The sequence below is a fragment of the Schistocerca nitens genome, chromosome 8, assembly GCF_023898315.1.
Source record: "Schistocerca nitens isolate TAMUIC-IGC-003100 chromosome 8, iqSchNite1.1, whole genome shotgun sequence".
Taxonomy (NCBI): domain Eukaryota; kingdom Metazoa; phylum Arthropoda; class Insecta; order Orthoptera; family Acrididae; genus Schistocerca; species Schistocerca nitens.
This window is the reverse complement of record NC_064621.1, coordinates 212250801-212273851: the sequence shown is the minus strand read 5'-3', so window position 1 is coordinate 212273851 and position 23051 is coordinate 212250801. Positions and strand designations below refer to the sequence as shown.

Genomic DNA, 23051 nt, shown 5'->3' with positions numbered 1-23051 from the left:
TCGAATCCCCTCTTGGGCATGAATGTTCAGTTTGTCTTTTTAAAAAAAGGGGGGGAGGATGGGGGGTGGCAGATTTTCTGCCCCTCAGAAAGTGCCACTCCGTGCGGTCACACACTTCGCATGTGCCTTGTGCCGGCCCTGATTTTTCACCACAACCTACCCTGTAACACCCTTACAAGCATTTCAAACTGTTTCTGACCAACCTGTATACATATAATTAAAAGTAGTCCGGCTGACTGCTATATCCCCTATGATATTCAACTGGACCCAGTAACTTAATTGGAAATGTTTCTGTGTCTCTAGCAACGGAACTTTCTTCTGGATTAGATTTATCTACCAAATCTTTGTGATTGGTCTACATCACTCAGTGCAGCACATGCTTGCCCCAACTGCATAGCAGCTTTTTGAGATTCTAACTTTTCTGCATTCTAGCTGTGACCGTGGCAGTGTTCCCAGAAATGCTCTTAGAAATAATAGCAGAAATGTATTGTCCTTAGGACTAGTTATGGGAAATTTCTGGCTCTACAGTATAGATCTTCTATACTTTTCTTTCCTTCCCATCAATTGATCTGATTTTAATCCTTTCTGTATGTACATGACATTTGACAGCTACCTCATAGTGATATTCTTCAATTTGGATCAATTTACTCCCTACTTCAGCTGACACCTGCTTTCTTGTTAAATATTTATCTCTTAAACTGTCACTGACTACACAGGCAATTTAAGGTATTTATATTTATCAAGGTTTACTGGTGTCCATACTACACTGAGTTGACAAAAGTCATGGGATGCCTCTTAATATCATGTCAAACATCCTTTTGCCCAGCACAGTACAGCAGTTCAATGTAGCATGGACTCGACGAGTCATTGGGAGTCCCCTCAGAAATATTGAGCTCTGCTGCCTCTGTAGATGTCCATAATTATGAAAATGCCGTTGGTGCAGGATTTTGTGTGTGAACTGACCTCTCCATTATGTCCCATACGTGTTTGATGGGATTGTTATTGGGCCATGTGGGTGGCTAAATCGTTTCTCTCACATTGTTCAGAATGTTCTTCAAACCAATTGCACACAATTGCAGCATCAGTGACATGACATTGTTGTTCGGGAACATGAAGTCCATGAATGACTGCAAATGGTCTCCACGTAGCATAACATAATCATTTCCAGTCACTGATCTGCTCAGTTGGAACAGAGGACTCAGTCCATTCCATGTAAACATAGCCCAAACCATTATGGAGCCACCACCAGTTTGCATAGTGCCTTGTTGGCAAGTTGGGTCCATGGCTTTGAGGGTTCTGCACCACATCTGAACCCTACCATCAGTTCTTACCAACTGAAATTGGGACTTATCTGACAAGGCCACAGTTTTCCAGTCATCAAGGCTCCAACTGATAGGGTCATGAGCCCAGAAGAGATGCTACAGGTGATGTCATGCTGTTAGCAAAGGCACTCTCATTGGTCGTCTACTGCCATAGCTGATTAAAGACAAATATTGCCTCATTGTTCTAATGGGTATGTTTGTTGTATGTCCCGCATTGATTTCTGTTGTTATTTCATTCAGTGTTGCTTGTCTCTTAGCACTGACAACTCTAAGCAAGTGCCGCTGCTCTCGGTCATTAAGTGATTGCTGTTGGCCACTGCATTGTCTGTGATGAGGGGTAATGCCTGAAATTTGATATTCTCAGTACACTCTTGACTCAGTGGATCTCAGAATATTGAATTCCCTAACAATTTCCAAAATGGGATGTCCCATGCATCTAGCTCCAGCTGCCAGTCCCCATTGTGAGTCTGTTAATCCCCATTGTGCAGCCATAATCACGTCAAACACATTTCACATGAATCACCAAAGTGCAAATGACAGCTCTGCCAGTGCATTGCCTTTTAATAAACTGGTATCCAAAATTAAAGCAACAGTCCAGTATTTCCCCATCCTGTGTCTAGTTAACGATATAATCATAAAACTGTCAACAGATGTCTGTACGATTGTGTCCTGCGGGGAAGATGGTATTCTGGTCAATGAACAACCAGACCAGTGATGACATCAGGGCACCTATCAAATGGAATAGTGTTTGCCGGGTAGTCCCACATCACAGTTGCTGTATACACAGCCACTGCGGTGCAGTATGGCACAGAGAGGATGCCTACCAGGCTGTCTACAGTGGAGGGCCATGGGAAGAATAGAAGCAGGACAGTCGCAAACTGATGTGGCCCGATGGCTTAATGTGAATCGTTCTGTTGTTTTTCGGATGTGGCGACAGTTTATAGATTGAAACTGTATCCCAAAGACCAGGGTGGGGCCGACCAGTGTAATATCAGAAAAAGAGGATCGCTATTTGCCTGTGAGGGCATTATGGTACCGCCTTAGTACTGCACAGCAATTAGATGGGTTGTAGCACAGCAAACGGTGTACAGAAGGCTTTGGCAGAGTGGCCTTCATTGTCGGAGACTGCTGTATGTGTATCTCTGATGCTTCTTCACAGAAGGGAATGTCTAGAGTGGAGCCTTCAGCATGAAAGGCCAATGTTCTTTTCACAGATGAGTCCCAATTCGGTCTGAACAGTGACTCTCGGTTGATTCACATCTGGAGGGAATATAAAACATGATTTTTGGGACCAAATCATTGTGGAAAGAGACTGATATCGAGGTCAATCCCTAATGTGATGTGGGCAGGGATTATGTTGACCACTTGGAACACCTCTTCGTGAAATTGTATCATTAAATCGGCAAGTTTTAACTGCTGTCAAGTATCATGACGAGATCTTGGGACCTCATGCGCAGTTGTTGCAACGTGCTGTGTGTGCAGACTTCGTATTGCTGGACGATAATCCTTGACTTCCTAGAGTGTGCATGGTTTATGTTTTCTTGGAAATGGAAAATATTGCATGCATGGCATGGCCTTCTCTCTCTCCTGATTTGAATCCCGGAGAGCATGTCTGGGATGCACTACGGACACGGGTTGCATCACCTCAGCATCCGTCAACCACTCTCCAAGACTTGTGAACAGCGATGCAGGAAGAATGGGAATTATTTCCTCAACATGAGATTGATGACATCCTTCACAGCATGTTCTGTTGTTTGCCAGCCCCGTACTGCTGCCGGAAGTGGTTACACCCATACATAGTGCATTAACCAGTTGTCGGAATGTGCATGTAAATCCGTTAAGTTGGAAAAAACAAAGAATAATTTTGTCTACTGTTATGTAAGTTGCAGTTGTTTAATTCTGTTTTCTTTATATTGTTTCTACTTTACTATCATTTGATTATACTGTTTTGTGGCAAAATAAATGCAACCTTCCAAAATTTCGGTTTGTTGCTTTAATTTTGGACACCAGTGTATCTTGTTTACATGGTACTACTGCCACCTGTATATGCGCATATTGCTATCCCACGATTTTTGTCACCTCAGTGTACATCCCTTTTACGAAGCAGCTCTCCATTTCATTAACTCTGTTTGGAACTAATTTCACACCATCCACTCAAATTTAAACTGTTAATATTTTTCTTCATTGTATCTATTTTAGTAGCCAATGTGTAAATTGAAGGGGATCACTGCTGTCAGCTGCAATGGGACATTAGGTGGAATCAGCAGCTACAAGTGAAAATGTGTAGTGGACAAGGATTCAAACCCAGGACATGTCTGAAAGAACATGTCCGAAAGAACAATCACAGTGGATTCATACAATTTATGTGCCTAGCTGGGCAATGGCTCCACATTCTTCAGTGTGGATGCACAAATACATCTGCTTCTTGTGGGAATCTCAGAGTAGCGAACAATGAGTATATGGACGGGGACTCTGGATGGGTGGTGTTCAGCGGGAATTTGGATCAGCTGTGAAGTTGCTGAGGTAGTCTGTGTAGTTGCAATAACCCTGTGTCCTGGGTGGCACAGTGATTAATGCAACTGCCTAGAAAAGTAGAAAGGAGGAGATCCCGTATTCGAATGCTGGTCTGGTACCCTTTTTTGCTTGTTGCCACTGATTCTGGGTAATGTCCCACTGCAGCTGACAGCAGTGATCCCCTTACACATTGATATAATTGGTAGCCAATGTGTTTGTAGTTGAATCTATACCAAGCTAACAGATTCTGTCTTTGAAATCTGTTCTACCATAGGAGATAATTCATTTTTGTTTCAATCTGTCTTTGAAGTCACTGCATTAATTCACTCAATCGTCTGAGAAAGCCTTACCTACAATTTTCTGATGCGTTCAGCACTAAGGTTCCATTGCTAGTTTATTCTAGCAATAACACCTCAACCAGTTTCACTTTCTCAAATATTTCAATAAAATCAGCTAGTCTACAAATGCTAACTATCAGTATACTCAAATACTGCTACAAATTAATTCCGAGGCAGTCAATACTGTCATCTTAGGAACTTCTGCATTTCTGCAAGCAGAACCTCCCCACCAATCTGTTGATGACAGTGGTGATTCTGTATAGAAGAAGTGAAGAATGCAGTTTACTTGAACATACTATTTTCCCTGCAACTCTGGTCCCTCGCCATCTCTTTACTGCACATGAGCACCTGACACCAAGTTAGCTATGCAATATGTGGAGGCTCACTCTCAAATTCCTGCCTAGTACCAAGGCTACCAAGTCTATTTCTGTCATGGCTCTGATGTTCTATAATGCTTTCCCACACCTCTTCAGTAATACTACCTTGTCTACACACTGAATACATCAGTCAACTAGTGGCTGTTCATGACAGTAGTACAAAACTCCACTGCATAAAAACTATCTTTGGGATAAGGTGCACAGATTCACAGATGATTTTTAATTGTATGTCAAATAATTATAAGTGATTTAAATGATAAGCTTCTCTGTTGTCAAGAGTTGCTTCATTTCACTAGAACCATTACGATTCCGTGTAACTCATTGCTTATTCACCTTTAATCTAAATACCATTTTTAATTCTATTTTTGTCATATTTACATGACTGCTTAGTGCTGGTGTGGCACAGTAGTTGGGTGGCCTTACACTTATCCTTGCTAGATGCCAAAGGCATCATTTTCACAGTTGCAGGGGACTTCACTTTATCATAGGTCAGCCAGTTAGCAAGAAATATTTGTAAATTATACTCATAAACCTTCTTCATGAATCACTCTACCTGTTATTGCAAACCTGATCAAATTCCCCACAGTACACCGGCCGGGGTGGCCGAGCAGTTCTAGGCGCTACAGTCCGGAACCGCGCGACTGCTACGGTCGCAGGTTTGTAGGTCAACAGGAAGCACATAATAGTTTTTGATGAGTGAGTTTGTGTGTACCAAAAAATTACTGTATCTTTTGATTGCATTGACTTAGAAGTGTAAATTTTTTACACTACCAAGGGATCATAGAGTTTAGTGTGTGACATATTTTGCTCATCTGGATCCTCTGCCTGTTCCTGAGCTAAAGGGATCTTGACAGACAGGCAGACAGACAGCAGACAGACAGGTAGACATGAAAGTCTTCCTATAAAAGTTCCAATTGCAGTACAGAATTCTAAAAATGATTTTTTATTTAAAAATGTTTTCATACAGAATATTTGACTATGATAATCAATTAAATGTAAGTTATACTTTAGACAATAGGAACCAGAACAAGAATCATAAAAGAAAGTTGAAATTTCATAACAGGAAAAGAAAAAAAAAATGTAGTATGGATGCTAGGAGTGATATCAAAGGAAGTGGATCAGTTCCACCTCATTACATTTCAGTCTCTAGGGAATAGGGAGATGAACTAAAGTTGGTTAGCTGCCACTGAGGACTCTGCCAGATGTTCATGGAGTTGGTTTTGAGGAAACATATTTTCAATTCTTTATTATGCTGAAAGTTTAGGTACTGGAGTAGAAGTATATTCTGTCACCATTTCATGCATTCATTTATTTATGACAGGTGACTTATTCAGTTGTCATGCAGTGGACAATCCCAGCCCCCAGTCAGAAAGGGCTCTTCTGAAGCAGTATGGTCCAGATGTCCCAGATGCTGTCATTAATCGTCTGGTAAAGGCATTTGGGGAACTGCGCTCCATGGCAGACCAAGGCCTAGTGCAGTATCCTTACTCTACAAGAGAAGTTGTCAACATTGTGAAGCATCTGCAGGTCAGTCACTGTTCATTGTACTACTGGTTTCTCACTGTGTATATGAAGTAGTTCAGTAAATCAGCATTATGCTGCAGCTTTGACTGATTGCTTTCAGCTTAAAGCAGTGAATAGTTTGTTGTTTCTACAACTGTAAATCGTTTATTCGATTAATTCAAAAGAGTTAGCATCAGAAATGAATGTTAAAATTAATTGATACAGGAGAGGAGGAGATTTTTAGGGTCCAGTGTCTTCAGCAAGAGCACAAGTTTAAGCTGCGACTTGAGATGAGATTAAAGCTATCTAAACTTTTCTGTGTATCATCAGGAAAAATCTCCTATTGTGAGATCAGTGTACTTTGTGTAGTCACTAGTGAACCAAGCAATGTTTTGCACTTGATAAGTATATATGGAAAGTGGATATATAACCTTAACATTTTCCCCCCTCTCTCTCTGCCCATTTCCTCCTCCAACCTCTCTTTGTCCATCACTTCCTCCTTCACTGCAAACAAAGCCTTGATTGGGAATCAAAATCACTTAAAATTAATGGGTAAATCAGTTGGGATTATTGTACACACATCAAAAAAAGTTTTGCGTCACCTCAGTTTCGGAACCTGTACAGAAAATTGGAATGGAGATTAACATTAACATCATTTCTGTCTGTTTTATTGCTCATGAAAACCACACATTGCGCGTTGTACCACCATACAGCGAGGCCTTCAGAGGTGGTGGTCCAGATTGCTGTACACACCGTTATCTCTAATACCCAGTAGCACGTCTCTTGCATTGATGCATGTCTCTATTCATTGGGGCATACTATCCACAAGTTCATGAAGACACTGTCTGTCCAGATTGCCCCACTCCGCAACGATGATTCGGTGTAGATCCCTCAGAGTGGTTGGTGGGTCATGTCGTACATAAACAGCACTTTTCAATCCATCCCAGGCATGTTCGATGGGGTTCATGACTGGAGAACATACTGGCCACTCTAGTCGAGCGATGTCATTATCCTGAAGGAAGTCATTCACAAGATGTGCATGATGGGGACGTGAATTGTTGTCCATGAAGACGAATGCCTCATCAATATGCTGCCGATATGGTTGCACTACCGGTGGGAGGATGGAATTCACATATCGTACACCCGTTACAGTGCCTTCTGTGACCACCAGCGGTGTACGTCAGCCCCACATAATGCCACCTCAAAACAGCAGGAAACGTCCACCTTGCTGCACTCGCTGGACAGTGTGTGTAAGGCATTCAGCCTGACCAGATTGCCTCCAAACATGTCTCTGACAATTGTCTTGTTGAAGACATATGCGACACTCATTGGTGTAGAGAACATGATGCCAATGCTGAGCGGTCCATTCGGCATGTTGTTGGGCCCATCTGTACCGCACTGCATGGTGTCGTGGTTGCAAAGACGGACCTTGTCATGGACGTCAGGAGTGAAGTTGCACATCATGCAGCCTATTGTGCACTGTTTGATTCATAAAACAACGTCCTGTGGCTCCACAAAAAGCATTATTCAACATGATGGCGTTGCATTCAGGGTTCCTCTGAGTCACAGTCCATAGGTAGCGGTCATACACTGCAGTAGTAGCTCTTGGGCGGTCTGAGCGAGGCACGTCATCGACAATTCCTGTCTCTCTGTATCTCCTCCATGTCCGAACAATATCGCTTTGGTTCACTCTGAGATGCCTGGACACTTCCCCATTTTACTATTAATATTATCTGCAAGGTCATTAATATACAGTGCCAACGGCCTTGCCACATTCTTAATTCGGGTTCCTGTCAGATCAATGAAGTTAAGCGCTGAAGGCCTGGGCTAGCACTTGGATGGGTCACCATCAGGTCTGCCGAGTGCTGTTGGCAAACAGGGTGCATTCAGCCCTTGTGAGGCAAACTGAGGAGCTATTGCTTGAGCAGTAGTGGCTCCCGTCTTGGAAACTGACGTACGGCCTGGAGAGCGGTGTGCTGACCACATGCCCCTCAATATCCGCATCCAGTGGTGCCTATGAGCTGAGGATGACACAGTGGCCAGTCAGTACCATTGGGCCTTCATGGCTTGTTCGGGATAAGTTTAGTATAGTTTTTTCATTAATATACAACATGAGCAGCAGGAATCCTAACACACTTCCCCTGGGCACACCTGAAGTTACTTCTACATCTGATGATGACTCTCCATCCAAGATAACATGCTGTGTCCTCCCTACCAAAAAGTCCCCAATCCAATCACAAATTTCACTTGGTACCCCATATGATCATACTTGGACAATGAGCATAGGTGCAGTACTGAGTCAAATGCTTTTCGGAAATCAAGAAACACTTCATGTACTTGGTTGCCTTGATCCAAAGCTTTCAGTATGTCATGTGAGAAAAGTGCAAGTTGGGTTTCTCACTTTGAGGTAACAGGCGAAATGTGGCACCCTGAAAATATTCTAAGATGTGAGTTGGCATGGCCGCACGGGCCGCTCGGCCAGCCGGGGTCCAGCAGCAAACACGTGGTGCTGAATGTTAGCGGGACGAGAGGGGTAGCCCCAGCGCATGGTCCAGCTGCGTGGCTGGGAATTCCATTGTGACACTGTATCGATGAAGGAGACACTGGGAGTGCCAAAGATGGCGGACTTTGTGAAACCTTAGTGGCGGACATTTCACAGTTCGTATAGAAATTAATAGTTGCCAGATGAATCACGATACCTCAAAAAGAAACGTGTACATTACCATTATTTTCACGACAATTATGATGGTGTAATCTGATTTTCAATATCTTTATTAGTTTAAAGTTTAGTATCTGACGGTAAATTATAAAAGTAACACCCAGCAACGAATTTCCAAAATTTAAATGCTTCATCCAATTTCGTCGATCGACATGTCTTTAAAAAGCTATTAATGTAAACCTAAATTGGTACAAATTACAGACATGTAACTTGAATAGTACATGAGTTGCGGTTTGAGGCTTTCCCAGCGCTGCATCTGCTTGATAGGTTCCCGGGAATTACGCCGCAGACAGCTGTCTACGATTGGTCTTCGATGACATTATGCCCCGCTGGCGCCTGCGCTGTTCTAGAAAGCCAGCACATAAATTGGCGAGCTTCTCAGCGACGCGACAGTAGCACCTGAAGATGGCGGGCAGTTGTCTCACTGAAATATTGTGCGGTTTCTACAATATTAACCGGCGTAATTCCCGGGAACCTATCAAGCAGTACATGAGTTATTGGAGGTCAAAGTGGTGGAATACTATCAATCACATCAGGCCATAAGTACTCCACAGTTTCATGAAAAAACGGTAGCTGCATGCTTATAAATATATTTATTCATCTATGTCTTTGTTTATATCCAATGTATACTATTCATGAAGAAACTGGTCAATTATTTACTGTTTGTTAGAAAGCACAGAGATGTTAGGCTACTGGCATACTTTTGCTTTCTATTCCTTTGATATATGTCTATTTAATTTGTTTATGTATTTAATAATGTGTGTTAGAGAGTGTTTATGATCCAGCCGTAGGAATATTTATTTAATTTCAAGTTATTTAAATGTAAATCCAGTATTTCGTATGTGTTTCAATATTTTTGTGAGTGCACATTGGCTTGGAGACATGGAGGGGGCGCTCTAGCCAATCACAGCGCTCGTTACTAAGAGATACATATGGAGGTTGGGGAGGAGCATCCTTTTGAGAGAGAACACGAGGGCAGTTCGGAGCAAGGTGGCAGTGCTGGACTGTTCGGCACAGGACAAGGAGAGTTCTGGACAGTACGGCACGGCACAAGGGAAGTCTTGGACAGTACGGCGCGACGGAAGCACAGTCGCGGGAAAGACTTGGAGAGTGGGGAGCAGTTTGCGTGTGATCACAAGAGATAGAAATACTTCGGAGATCTGACTTGTAAACTTGTGAGATTTCCGTGGCTTCTACAGTGAAGACATAGTGTGCATTTAGAAGTGAATATCTCATGAGCTATGTTGTCGTTGATAACTAATTACATGCAGTAGGAATCTAATGTTTCCCTTTCATTCAACTTATGTTTTATTTAATTTTTGGACCATTGACACCAATAAGTGTTTTGCAGAAATATACCGCATTCTCAAAAGTACTTCTGCTGTCATACTCATCATTTAAAGTCGTTAAAATAGTACCTGCAGATTTTATTTAATTGCAATTTTTCATTTATAAATTTATATGTTACTTTCATAATTCGCAATTGCCGAGCGACAGAAACCTCCGGCCATTCAATTTATATGTATATTCTTATTGTATTCATTGTATACTGTAGACTCAGCAGTATTTGGCCTGTAATGCGACAACTATGTATCCCAGCCCCTAGACAACGAAACCAGCCAACACTATTAATATTGCAACTCTGAGTCGGAGGGAACGTCGTTGAGGACCATCACACTGTTGTGTCTAGTTCATACAGCATAGACACAATGAGGTAGCTAGGTGCACGCTAAACTAACGCAGACGGGCTTGAAGTACTGGAACAGGAGACTTATTAATGCACTAAAGAAAAGTACGTAGTTTTATAATACTTAACTTTATTCTCTTGTTGGAATACATCTCTCTTGAATATTAGTAAGCTATAAGCACTGATACAAATGGCGCCTTGCTAGGTCGTAGCTATGGACTAAGCTGAAGGCTATTTTATCTGTCTCTCGGCAAATGAGAGGAAAGCTTCGTACGTCTGGTCGCAAGCTATGTCGTCCGTACAACTGGGGCGAGGTCTAGTCCGTGTCTTGTGACCTGCCATGTGGTGGCGCTAGGTTTGCGATTACACAGTGGCGACACGCGGGTCCGACATGTACTACAGGACCGCGGCCGATTTAAGTTACCACCTAGCAAGTGTGGTGTCTAGCGGTGACACCACACACACCACCTCATTTCTTTTATTATTTTGAAAGCCCACAACATGATCAATGTTTTCGAAATCCATGCTGGTTGGCATTCAGAAGGTTATTCTTTTCAAGATACCTTATTATGTTTGAGCTCAGAATATGTTCTAAAATTTCACAACAAATTGCTGTCAGGCATACTGTTTGGTAGTTTTGTGGATAACTTCAACTACCCTTCTTGTAGACATGTGTGACCTGTGCCGTTTTCCCAGAACTGGGCATGGTTTTTTGTTCAAGGGATCTACATAGATTTTAGGAGAAGAGGTGCTAACTCAGCCGCAAATTCAGCATATAATCTGACAGGGATTCCATTGAGCCTTTGAACTTGGTTCAGTTTTAATGATTTCGGGTCTTTCTCAACACCACTGACACTAATACTCATTTCATTCACCTTTTCAGTGGTATGAGGATTAAATTGGGGCAATTTTTCTGAGTTATTCTTTGTAAAGGAACATTTGAAAATGGAGTCAAGTGTTTCAGCTTTTGCTTTGCTACCCTCAATTTCAGTTCCTGTCTCATTCAGTAGGGACTGGACACTAACTGTGGTGCCACTACGAGCCTTTACATATGACCAGAATTTATTTGGATTTTGTGAAATGTCATTTGGCAATATTCTGCGATGGTAGTCATTGAAGGCATTATGCATTGCTGTCTTGTCAGCCAAACAGGTTTCATTCAGCATCTCTCTAACTACAGCCCTACGCTTTGTTTTACATATGTTATGCAGTAATCTCTGTTCCTTTAGAAATTTCTTTACAGTGACTGTATGCTGTGGAGGTCCCTCCCATTATAAACTGTTCTACTAGGTACATATCTATCCAGTACATGGTCAACTATTAATTTAAACTTGAAGCAGGGTTCCTCTACATTCTCCTGACCTGTGTTGAAAATTTTAAGTTCCTTGTTAAGATATGACACTACTGATTTTTTATCTAGTTTACTGAACATATATATCTTTCTCCTTGCTTTAGTTGTCCTTTGTTCTTTCATAATCATTGTTGCCACAACCTTGTCATGCTCATTGATATCACTTTCAGTGTGGACATCCTCAAAGACATCAGGTCTATTTGTTGCCATTAGATTCAATATATTTCCCTCCTGAAAGTGGGGTGCTTCCTACTTACTAACTAGTTTAGCTCAAGGACATCTGTTGTTGGCCAGTGGAAAGCAGAAAAATGGAATATCTCATTCCCAGAATGACATTTCTCTCTTCACTAAATATCTGATGCTGACTGTTTTTTGGCTGTCATTCTTGCTAAGTAAAAATATTTTTCTAACTTTCTGTGAATTTTATTTTACTCATACCTGATGCTATGACAGTTTTAAGGTAACTGGCGCTGTCCTCTATATTAACTGATTCTAAAAATTTGACCCTTTTAGTTACTAGGAAATCTAAATCACCAGAAAATTAGAGAATTTAACAAGTAAATTTTCTGATGATGCTATTGTAATATGGGCAGATTTCAGTGTGCCATCTGTAGAGTGGTAACATGGTATAGGCATTCAAACGAGATTATTCTGAAGACGTTTACAGAAGAACTCTGCCACTAAATCCTCTGAGGTATCTTTTTACAAAAGCATTCACTTACCTTGTTTCAACCATGTTTGATGCTTACCTGACTGCTGCTGCTGATTATGGGATTAGGGACACTAATCATCCAAGGTTATCATTCTCCTTTCATCCCCAGGACAGAATCTATGTACTCCATCTGCATCTAGAGTAAATTCTGTGTGCAAGTGTAAGTTTTCTAAATGTTTGTGTAGCATGTATCTGAAGTGGAATGTAGGTACCAGCCCCGTATTCACATAGTGGAATGTGTTAGACCACCTAAAAACTACAACTGACACTTGAGTTTAATCCGCCGGGCAGATTCGAACTGGAGTGGCATGCACCTTCCTGTGTCGGAAAAGAGTTCTTTAATACAGAATGCTGTCTGGGTGGGTTTGATGCTTATCATCACTCAGATAATGTCACATTAGGAATCTGAAACAACTTTACTAGATTTGTCCAATTCTTTACAACAATAAATAGTTTGCAATCATTGGTATTTGACATTGGCTTGCAATAAATATTCCAATATAAATTTAAGACTTCACTGTAATTAACTTCCCATTTCAGCTAGCTTCTTCTTTCTACACAGACACTATTACCCGTAATAAGTGAGATAATTCTGTAGGAAAGTTCTGGTAGAAAGTAAATACTTTAGAAGTAAATGAGACCACTTGCTGAAAAGCAGACATTGAGTAGTTGAGAACACACACACACACACACACACACACACACACAAAAAACCTCATATCAAAGGATTACTCCGAAAACTATCAAGTTTCCATAATTTTTTTGGTGCACCTGTTGATGACTCAACACTTCTGCTTTTTGGTGAGTGATTTCTGTTACTGGTAAAGTACTTACATTCTGCTAGAACTTTTCAACAAAATTTTATTACCTGGTGGCTGCCATCCATCCTAAATCTTGTGTCATCCATCCTTTGTTACTGTCTCATAATTTATATCTGCTTTGCCTTTGCTGTATTGTCTGACCACATTTTTCCTATGCTTTCCGTCTCGTCTTTGCTATGTACATGCTTCACCGGTTCCAACCAGTGTGATCGTGCACAACTTGTGATGCCCTATAGCAGGGCTTCACAACATACGTGCTCGCGGAGCAAGCTGTGAGCAGCAAGGCGCGAGCACGGAGCAGCGCGAGCACGCTACCCCCCACTACCGGACCAGAGCGGAGAGTGGGGAGAGTCACGTGGGGCACACAACAGCTGCCGCCAGTCAATGTGAATCCGCGGCCACCTGCAGGGATATCACTCACGAATTATTACTGCGACAAATGAAACAAATAAAGGAGAATGTACACGTGCCACATAATTTTATTAGCTTAGTGTATGCCTCTACCATCTGTAGACACTGAAACTAAAGAATTCCACGACAATCCTATATTTTCAACACTTTCTTCAACACTACTTAAAATATCACCTCCGGTTGTAGTGTTCTTCATGGCTACTACATCGAGGAGCTCCTCCCTCACCTGAAGATCTCTGTTAACACCTCTAATAAATATGGCAAGCTGCGCTGTTCCAGTGATATCAACACTTTCGTCCAGGGCTAGAGAATACGCCATAAAATCTTAACAGATATTTGCAAGCTGGCTCTGGACGTCGTCTGCCATGTCCTGTATGCGACGCATAATGGTCATGTTAGATAATGGCACAATCCGAAACTGTTCAACTTGAGATGGACACAAATGTTCCGCTGCAACTACCAAACATTCTTTTATTAAATCGCCATCAGTTAAGGGGCACAGGGATTTTGCTAAAAGCAAAGCAATTTTGTAACCCACTCTGAGAGCTGCCTCAGTTGATTTTTCTTCGTCGTCCAGATCTTCTTCGGATAGCTTCCTTTTATGTTTAATAACTTCCTGTGCACGATCTGGTCAATCACATTTTCCACGTCCGTAGTCTTTCGCGTGGTACGACATATAATGTCGCTGCAAAGCACTTGCCCGCGAAAGGCAAAGGTCCCGAGTTCGAGTCTCGGTCGGGCACACAGTTTTAATCTGCCAGGAAGTTTCATATCAGCGCACACTCCGCTGCAGAGTGAAAATCTCATTCTGGAAACATCCCCCAGGCTGTGGCTAAGCCATGTCTCCGCAAAATCCTTTCTTTCAGGAGTGCTAGTTCTGCAAGGTTCACAGGAGAGCTTCTGTAAAGTTTGGAAGGTAGGAGACGAGGTACTTGCAGAAGTAAAGCTGTGAGTACCGGGCATGAGTCGTGCTTCGGTAGCTCAGATGGTAGAGCACTTGCCCGCGAAAGGCAAAGGTCCCGAGTTCGAGTCTCGGTCGGGCACACAGTTTTAATCTGCCAGGAAGTTTCATATCAGCGCACACTCCGCTGCAGAGTGAAAATCTCATTCTCCACTTTAGAGTTATTTGAATGAAAGAGTGTATAGCTGTGTCAGGTTGTAGACCCAGATCTGGGGGTGAAAAGTGGAGGATTTTAAACAGACTACAGCTGTTGGAAGTGATTTTCGTCAGAGACAGTGTTTATGTCAAGGACAAGGTGGGTATGGTTTGAAAACTGAACAATTTAGAATTTAAGGAGTAATTGGTAGAAATATGGATCAAGAGATGGGAAGTTTTAATGTGAGACTGTTAGGGGAATACTAGATGTTAAACACGACTTGAAGACAAGTGTTAAGTGCTGTTTGCAAATGGCAAGCATATGTTTGTGGAAAGAGGGTGGGCACTGAGATATAGGATTAGGGTAAATGGAAACAAGAGATATGACTTAGAGTATGAAAGAGAAACAAGAGTAGAACAAGGTGAAGAGCTTCTGAAAATTGGCCACCAGGGAAATATGCACAAAATAATTTACTGTAAAATAATGTGACAACAAGAGGTAGTTGTTAAATACACCATAAACATTGTTTAAAAGCAAATAAGACTGCAAGAGGACAGGAGAAAATCACTAGATGCTGAGGAACAGCAGTTAACCCCATCACTTAAAACCCCGAGTCATCTCACCTGAGTATACTCTGGCAACTTAAGTAAAGACCTTCAAAAAAATAAAACTCCACTTATGTCCATTTCAGCACTGTTAGTTAAGTGTTCTGCCACTAGAGAGCATCTGGTACTACATTTGTAGTCTGTCTGTCATGTTTTGGTTGAGGTCTTTACTGTGTATAGCTGAGGATACTTGACAACAAAATACATGCTTTCAGAAACTCTTCTGTACCATTGTTAGGCAATGCTATAGTGATCCTGAGTTTGACATTGAATTAAGCAGCTCAGAATGTTAAAAAGAATGTGATGTTACTTCATTAGAGACTGAAAGTGATAACATTTTGTCAGTTGAATGACAAGTGCTCATCAGTAGTATTGAAATAAATACGTCCACCATGCTCCAGCCAGCTCCTCCAAGATTGATGTTCACAGGAAACCATTGTGAAATACATGGTTAGACTTCGTAGTTACACAGAAACTAAAAAGGTGTCGAATTTCAGGATATTTCACTTGAAGTCCAGTGCATGAGTATACTCTGGATTTTATTATTGGTGATCTTCAAAATTTTGTAACTCATTATTTTGAGTTTTAAAAGCTGTCTTTATATGTCTGCATGTAATGTCATTCATTACAGGGTGTTTTTCATTAATAAAAAATGTTAAGTTAAGGGATCAATCCAGAAAATAAATTATTGAGAAACAAGGAAAAACAATTGTTACAGAGAAAGAGAAGAGATTATTCAGTGATGGAAGTAAGTTGCCAAACAGTGAAAATAGTGTCAAGTATTAGAAATAGATTCCATAGCAAATAAAAATATCACCAAATAAAGAAAAGCAATTTCTGGAAAAATCACCCCTTGAAACTGAAAGATTTTTTTCCCTTTTTTTCCTATCCCCCCTTTTCTCTCTCTCTCTCTCTCTCTCTCTCTCTCTCTCTCTCTCTGTGTGTGTGTGTGTGTGTGTGTGTGTGTGTGTGTGTGTGTCAGCCAGGTACTCTGCATACTCCTGTGCAGTGCTTGGCAAAGGATATTTTGCATTGTACTACGAATTTGGGTTTCTTCCCTTTCCACTTGCTTATGGAGTGCAGGAAGAATAACAGTTAATGAGGGTGGTATGAAAAGTTCTCTGAATCACTACAGGAGGTCAACACTAGCACAATGAGTTATTCATGTGATATTCATTGGACTGTTGCCTATAGACACGTGCCATGTCAGTGCTCTTGGAAGAGAGCTGTGGTGGTGACAGCTCTATTGTTGTTCGTGTGTAGTGATTTGTGAAGATGGAAAAAAATTGAGATTTGAGCAGTGATTAAGTACTTTGTAAAGAAAAGTATGAAAGCAAAGAACATTCATGCCAGTTGCAAGAATACACGGGTTCTCTGCTCCTTCATATTCAACTGTTGCCAAATGGACAAATGAATTTTCATTTGATTGGGAGAGCTTAGATGACGATCCACGCAGTGGTCGGCCAAGATGTGTCACTACACCAGAAATCATTGCAAAAGTGCACAAAATGGTCATGAAGGATCGCCAGTTGAAAGTGTGTGAAATTGCTCATGCTTACCAGATGTCATCTGAAAGGGTATATCACATTTTAACTGAAGAATTAGAAATGAAAAAATTATCTGCAAGATGGATTCCACGACTCTTGATGCTGGATCAGAAACATGTTCTGTCGCCATGGCAAAATCACACGAAATAAGGTATAAATTGTTGCCACAGCTGCCTTATTCACCTGATATGGCTCCGTCAGACTTCCGACTCTTCCCAAAACTGAAAATTTCCCTTGGTGGACAAAGATTCATTTCAAACAAAGAATTGATAGCCAGAGTTGACAATTATTTTGCAGGCCTGGAGGAAACTCATTTTCGAGATGGGATCAAGGCACTGGAACATCGTTGGACCAAGTGCATTAATCTACAAGGAGACTACATTGAAAAATAAAAAAAGTTTCAGTGATGTAAGTACTTTTTTTTATTCCGTTCCGAGAACTTTTCAAACCACCCTCGTAGATGCCTATGTGCTTACTGTAGTCTGATTAGGTGGTACATTTCAGTTCCTCTTCTATAGTAGGTAATGCTAGTTAAATTTAACTTAGAACATAAGGAGATCGTATTTGATTTTCTTTCTGACATGATGAAAGTAACTTATCAGGTGAGATAATACAGTGCTTGACTACTGCTAAGGAACAACTGACACCTGGTACGAAACACCCAACCAGCTACACAACACTCAACCAGTGATAGTAAAAGGAAAGGTAGAGGGTGGGATGTATTAGTGCAGCGAAGCCTGTGCATGAACACTAAGTTTGTATTTGACAGTTTATGCAGTACAGTGTTTAACGAAGGTTGTTGTGGAACTGATTACTGCAACATTCTGTGCAGTACAGCAACGTGTCTGCAAGACATCATTTGAGTGCTTATGATTACAGATGAACAATTGGGTGGCTCGAAGCCAGTCAGTGTCACTACAGTGGCCACAGTAATGGATGTGTTGAAAAGTTTCATCTCATGATTAAAAAAGGTCATTGAAAGTAGAAATGCTATGTGAAAGCATGCTGCTGAGCAAAGACTAAGCACCACACTCCAAGAGGGTTGACGTATACCCCTAGTTGCGGAAAGGAAAAAGACATCTCACTCATAAGCAGATTGCTGCAGACCTTGTGACCGCTACCGGTACAATTGTCTCAGCCAGAACCATTTTGCAGTAATTAAATCAAGCTGATCTGCATGTTCAGAAACCTGTTAAATAGTTCCCCCTTCAACCATGCCATTGTTGAGAAAGAGTTCATTGATGTAGGGAGCATGTTGGTCAGGGTCGGCATTAGTGGTCCAGACTGATTTTCTCTGACGAATCCCGCTTCACTGTGGCAAGTGATTCTGGCCACCAGATGGTGTGAGAGAAAGGGTAACATGTTACCGACTACAAAATGTTCATGAGCATCATGGGTATGGCCTAGATGCCATTGTGTGGGGAGGCATTATGCATGATGGCTGAAGACTGCTTCATATCCTTGCATGAGGTACTGTTAAAGCACAGTGGTATCACAGGGAGATTATTGTTTATCACATTCGTCTGTTTAGAGGTTGCCGTAGGTCCTACTTTCTGTATATGGAAAACAATGCCCACCTACACAGGACTACTGAGGTGTGGAATACACTGGAAAGTGAAGATTTGGAACATATGGAATGGTCTGTGTACTCCCTAGCTGTAAACACTATAGATTGTACCTGGGGTGCTATTGGCAGATGTGTTTATCAATGAACACTGTGTCCTCAAACCGTGCGAGAAGTGAAAACCATCTTTAGAAGGGAGTGGGACAATATCACCCAGTAGTTTGGTAGCCAGAATGAATAACAGGTGCAAAATATAATTTTATTCAGTAGAAACAAAACTTTGATTGTAATTAGCAATGTATAATAGTTGTTCACTTTTCAGCTTTTTTTTCTTTTGCTTTTTTTTTCTGAACTGATAGCAAAATTGTTTTTCCCCCTCATATGATCTTTCAACCAACAATTTGGGCAAATGTCCTCAAAGTCTGAGGGTGCAATCTGTAATACTGTAAAATAATGAAGTATATCTCACTTATTTTAATTTTGTCCATTGTGTGATCACAGTTGTAAATTAATAATTTAAGAGTGTACAGGATAGTTCAGCTCAATCACGAAAAAAACAAAAACTGCATCATTTGCATATATTTTTGTTGTTCAGTACATTGTTAGCTGAATTGCCACTAAAATATGAATGTGTTGTGAAATATTAGTTGCAGAATTTAAAATGTAGTAAGGTCATCAAAGGAAGTAATTTAGTATTCAACTGAGATTTTATTTCTGTGCAGGTTTTCCCACACGAGGGCTTGGTAAGTGTAGTTCGCAACGTCTTCGACTTTGACAGCTACAGTCCAGAGGCACAGGAGACTGTCATACAGATACTACAGAAGCATGGGATTCCCATGGGTGCCAGCCCATCAGACATCCGTCTAGCAAGAGAGTAAGCAATTCACTCACAAGGTGGCTGCATCAAACAAACTGAGAGAAAGTGTCTGTACTTCACAAGAGAGTTTGAAAATCCGTTGCCCATTCTCATATTTCCTACCACCTACTAAGTGTTGATAAAATATTTGCTTTTGTTGCAACAGTTTTTCTGTGTAATATTTCTCTTTGTACCCAGTATTATGTGAAATGTGTCAATAAAATTTCATAAACTCACTTTTCCTTAAATCATTTTTTACTTTTTTTTCTCTTTTAGCTCATAGTCATAAACCAATTTGATGTAATAACAATAATAGAAAAGTCTTACATTCAGTATCCAGTAACTTATTGTGGGGAAACTGATTTTACAAAAATACGTCTCTTATAGCATATAACACCCACTTTTGCCCTGTTTGTGGATATCACTGGTAATGGCATGGACATGTTTTCAATTCTCCATTTCTCTCATATAAATTTGTGATACCTCATAGTATCCTATATTTTTTTGGCATCTTGTCCAGTATTTGCTTCTTCTTCCCTGTAATTCTGTCACTGCCAATCGTTCTCGTTTATTCCTCTAGTTATTTGCCATATTTATGAAATTTCAGCTGTCTTTCTGCCGTTCGTCTCCTCTGGTTTTCAGAAAGTGTCTGTTTACCTTTTGCTAGTTTTCAAAGTTAACATTTTCCTGCCTTTTAGTATGTATTTGTCTGCTGCCTGTAAAATGTAAGCCTTTTATATCTTTATTTAATCATTTTAATTTTGGGTATTATTTTCTTACAGATCCCAAAGATCTAACAACCCACATATAACTAAGTGTATGTTCCATTCGTGTTTTTGGTGTGGTGCTACACTGATTTGAAGGATGACAAAACACAAAATAGTCACTCCAAAGAATAAGTTTTTTTATTTACAAGATTTTTCAGTAAGATTGATAGGGTTTCCAACTGAGTTAAAAGAAACATTTTGCCTGCTGACCTAATTATCTTCAGATTCTCCAAGCAGTGATTTTGGTCTGTTCCCTATCTGGATTTGAACCATCTTAGTTGGAGTCCATGCAGTGTGCACAAATAAAATCAATGTTCAGGATACCTTAAGAAAATGCCTAGATTAGTATTTGAAATATTTGTATGCAAATTAGAATTGTCAGTTAACTGAAAACCCAAAAACATATCATCCAATTTTCCTATTTGTAAGTATATTTTTGACTCATATCACAAGTTAATTTATTGATGAGCAAAACCACAAGCATACACAGTGCTACTCGGTAATTCATAAAAAATTTATTTATAGCATAGTACAACTTTAACTTGGTTATATTCCATTCCATTTCTCATCATTATATTACCATCTCTGAATTGAAACGTTCTGTCATAGTGGTGTGTGTACTGATCTTGGCTAACCTGGCAAACTAATACTTGGAGATAAACAAATGCAAATATGTGTTATGAGGAGGATTTGTATACTCTTCTCCAATGGATTATTTTGTTAAGCATTCCCAGAAAAAATGAGTTTGAATTTATGTCAAGTACACAGTTCTAATCTGCCTAGTAAGCTAAATCATAACAAAGACATTGACATTGTGCAAAATAAAATGAATTGATTCAAAATATGCTTTTTATAAGAAAAGTAAAGTGGGTCATTTTCTTTAACAAAGTAAAACAAATGTTGATAGCTAGAAAACGTATGGTAAAGTGAACTGACGGCTTCTTGGAATGTCAAAGAATGCTATTCAAGGAAGAAAAAATTAGAATCATTGCACAATATGTCACAGAATATAAATTTTGGATATATTGATGGCTAGTCATATCCATGTCTGATCTCAATGGCTTGTTTAGAAATTAGATAATAAAAGAATAAAATTTTGAATTTAGATTTGAAATGGAAAATGAAATTTGGAACTTGATGTTCAACTGGATTTATAGTTTTTATTTTCAGACAGTCACTTACTTTCTACAGTCTTCCACAGTGCCAGTTAATAGTAATTGGGATATGTGTAAAGAATGTTTTTGAGATGTTGAAATATGACTGATAAAGCCATCTTTATTTACATTCTGCAGTCTGTCATGTACAGCTATTAATGATACAGTAAGAGTTTTAAATGTCATACTAAGGTAGCTAATGTATCATCTGTGTCAGAACTGGATTGTAAACAAATTGTAACTTTTTTGTTTTGTTTTTATGAACTATTTACATGTGATTAAATGCAGCTTATCATTCAGTAACTAGACATGACATAGAATGTATGATAAATTTTAAGGAAATCTCTTTCATCTATTGATGGCAGTACATGAACAGTAGATGTTTTTAAACTCTGCCATGAAGAAAAAAAAATTACATTTGCTCTAACCAGAACAAATGAGATGTGTCTAGCTTCAAAGTGTTCTTAATTGATATTTGTAAAAAAACAACTGATTTTACTTCTGACTGCCTCTAAATATCGAGTGCTACAAAGCTTTGTGCTTCAGAGGGGATTTCTGCAGCTGAATATAATGCATCCTCCATGCAATATGGCTAGTTTTTTCAGTTACAGCACTAGACAATAAGTGATTTTTGTATAGCATATTAATTTTCTCTGTGAAGTTCCTTAGGTTTAGGGGTGACCATAGTTTTAACTGTTTTCTGTCATGGGCAGACAAAAGTGGAAGAGGTTTAACCCATGACAAGACCTGCCATAAGGCGGAATACCATACTACTACTACTAGTACTTCTCTGTCATTACATGCCAGCTAAATGATCAATTGACAACAGTATTTCATTTCCAGAATGACTCCAGAAGAAATAAACAAGCAACGTGCAAAAGCACATGTAGGCTTTTCTTTCCTCCTGTTTTGCTTGTGCAAGTACTTTGTGCTAAAGTCTGCTGCACTCGAAAAATATTCACCGTGTTTCAGAAGTGATGGTCAATATTCAGGGATATGACAGGAATGATCATTCAAATGAAAAGGTCAAGTAAACATGGGCTCTAAAATTCTATGAGCAATTCTTGATCTTTGATAGTGTGCAACAAATCTCTTCTAATGCAAGCTCTTTGCTTTCCAACCAAGTGAGGTGGCGCAGTGGTTAGCACACTGGACTCGCATTTGGGAGGACGACGGTTCAATCCCGTGTCCGGCCATCCTGATTTAGGTTTTCCGTGATTTCCCTAAATCGCTCCTTTGAAAGGGCACAGCCGACTTCCTTCCCCGCCCTTCCCTAATCTGATGAGACCGATGACCTCGCTGTCTGGTCTCCTCCCCCACAACAACCAACCTTTGCTTTCCGTATTTTGGAAAGTGGTACTATGGACCAAAACAAGAAAAAAATGAACAGTATACATGTGCTGTAAAATGCATACCTTTAGAGATAAGAGTACTTGCTCCTCTTTGCTACTTTGGAATACAACTCTTTTAATGAACAAGTACTCATAACTTTTAAGGTATGCATTATAGGGTACATGTTTACTGGACATTTTTTTCTTGTTTTGGTCTGTACTACCACTTTGCAAAATATGGAAAACAAAGAGCTTGTAGTAGAAGAGATTTGTTTCACAGTATCAAAGATCAAGTATTGCTCATAGTTCTTAAGATATGTGTTTTAGAGTCCATGTGTACTTGACTTTTTTGTTTCGAATGATCCTGGGTTCATA

The 23051-nt window shown here is 40.2% G+C and overlaps 1 protein-coding gene across 1 annotated transcript in view; it reads left to right on the top strand.

The window, feature by feature from the left end:
- The window catches only part of LOC126198488 (von Willebrand factor A domain-containing protein 8), a 275162-nt gene that overhangs the window by 141957 nt on the left and 110154 nt on the right, over positions 1-23051 (top strand). The window contains exons 18-19 of the mRNA XM_049934860.1: positions 5873-6078; positions 19291-19442. Coding sequence (XP_049790817.1) covers positions 5873-6078; positions 19291-19442 — 358 coding nt within the window. The remainder of the gene's footprint in view (positions 1-5872; positions 6079-19290; positions 19443-23051) is intronic.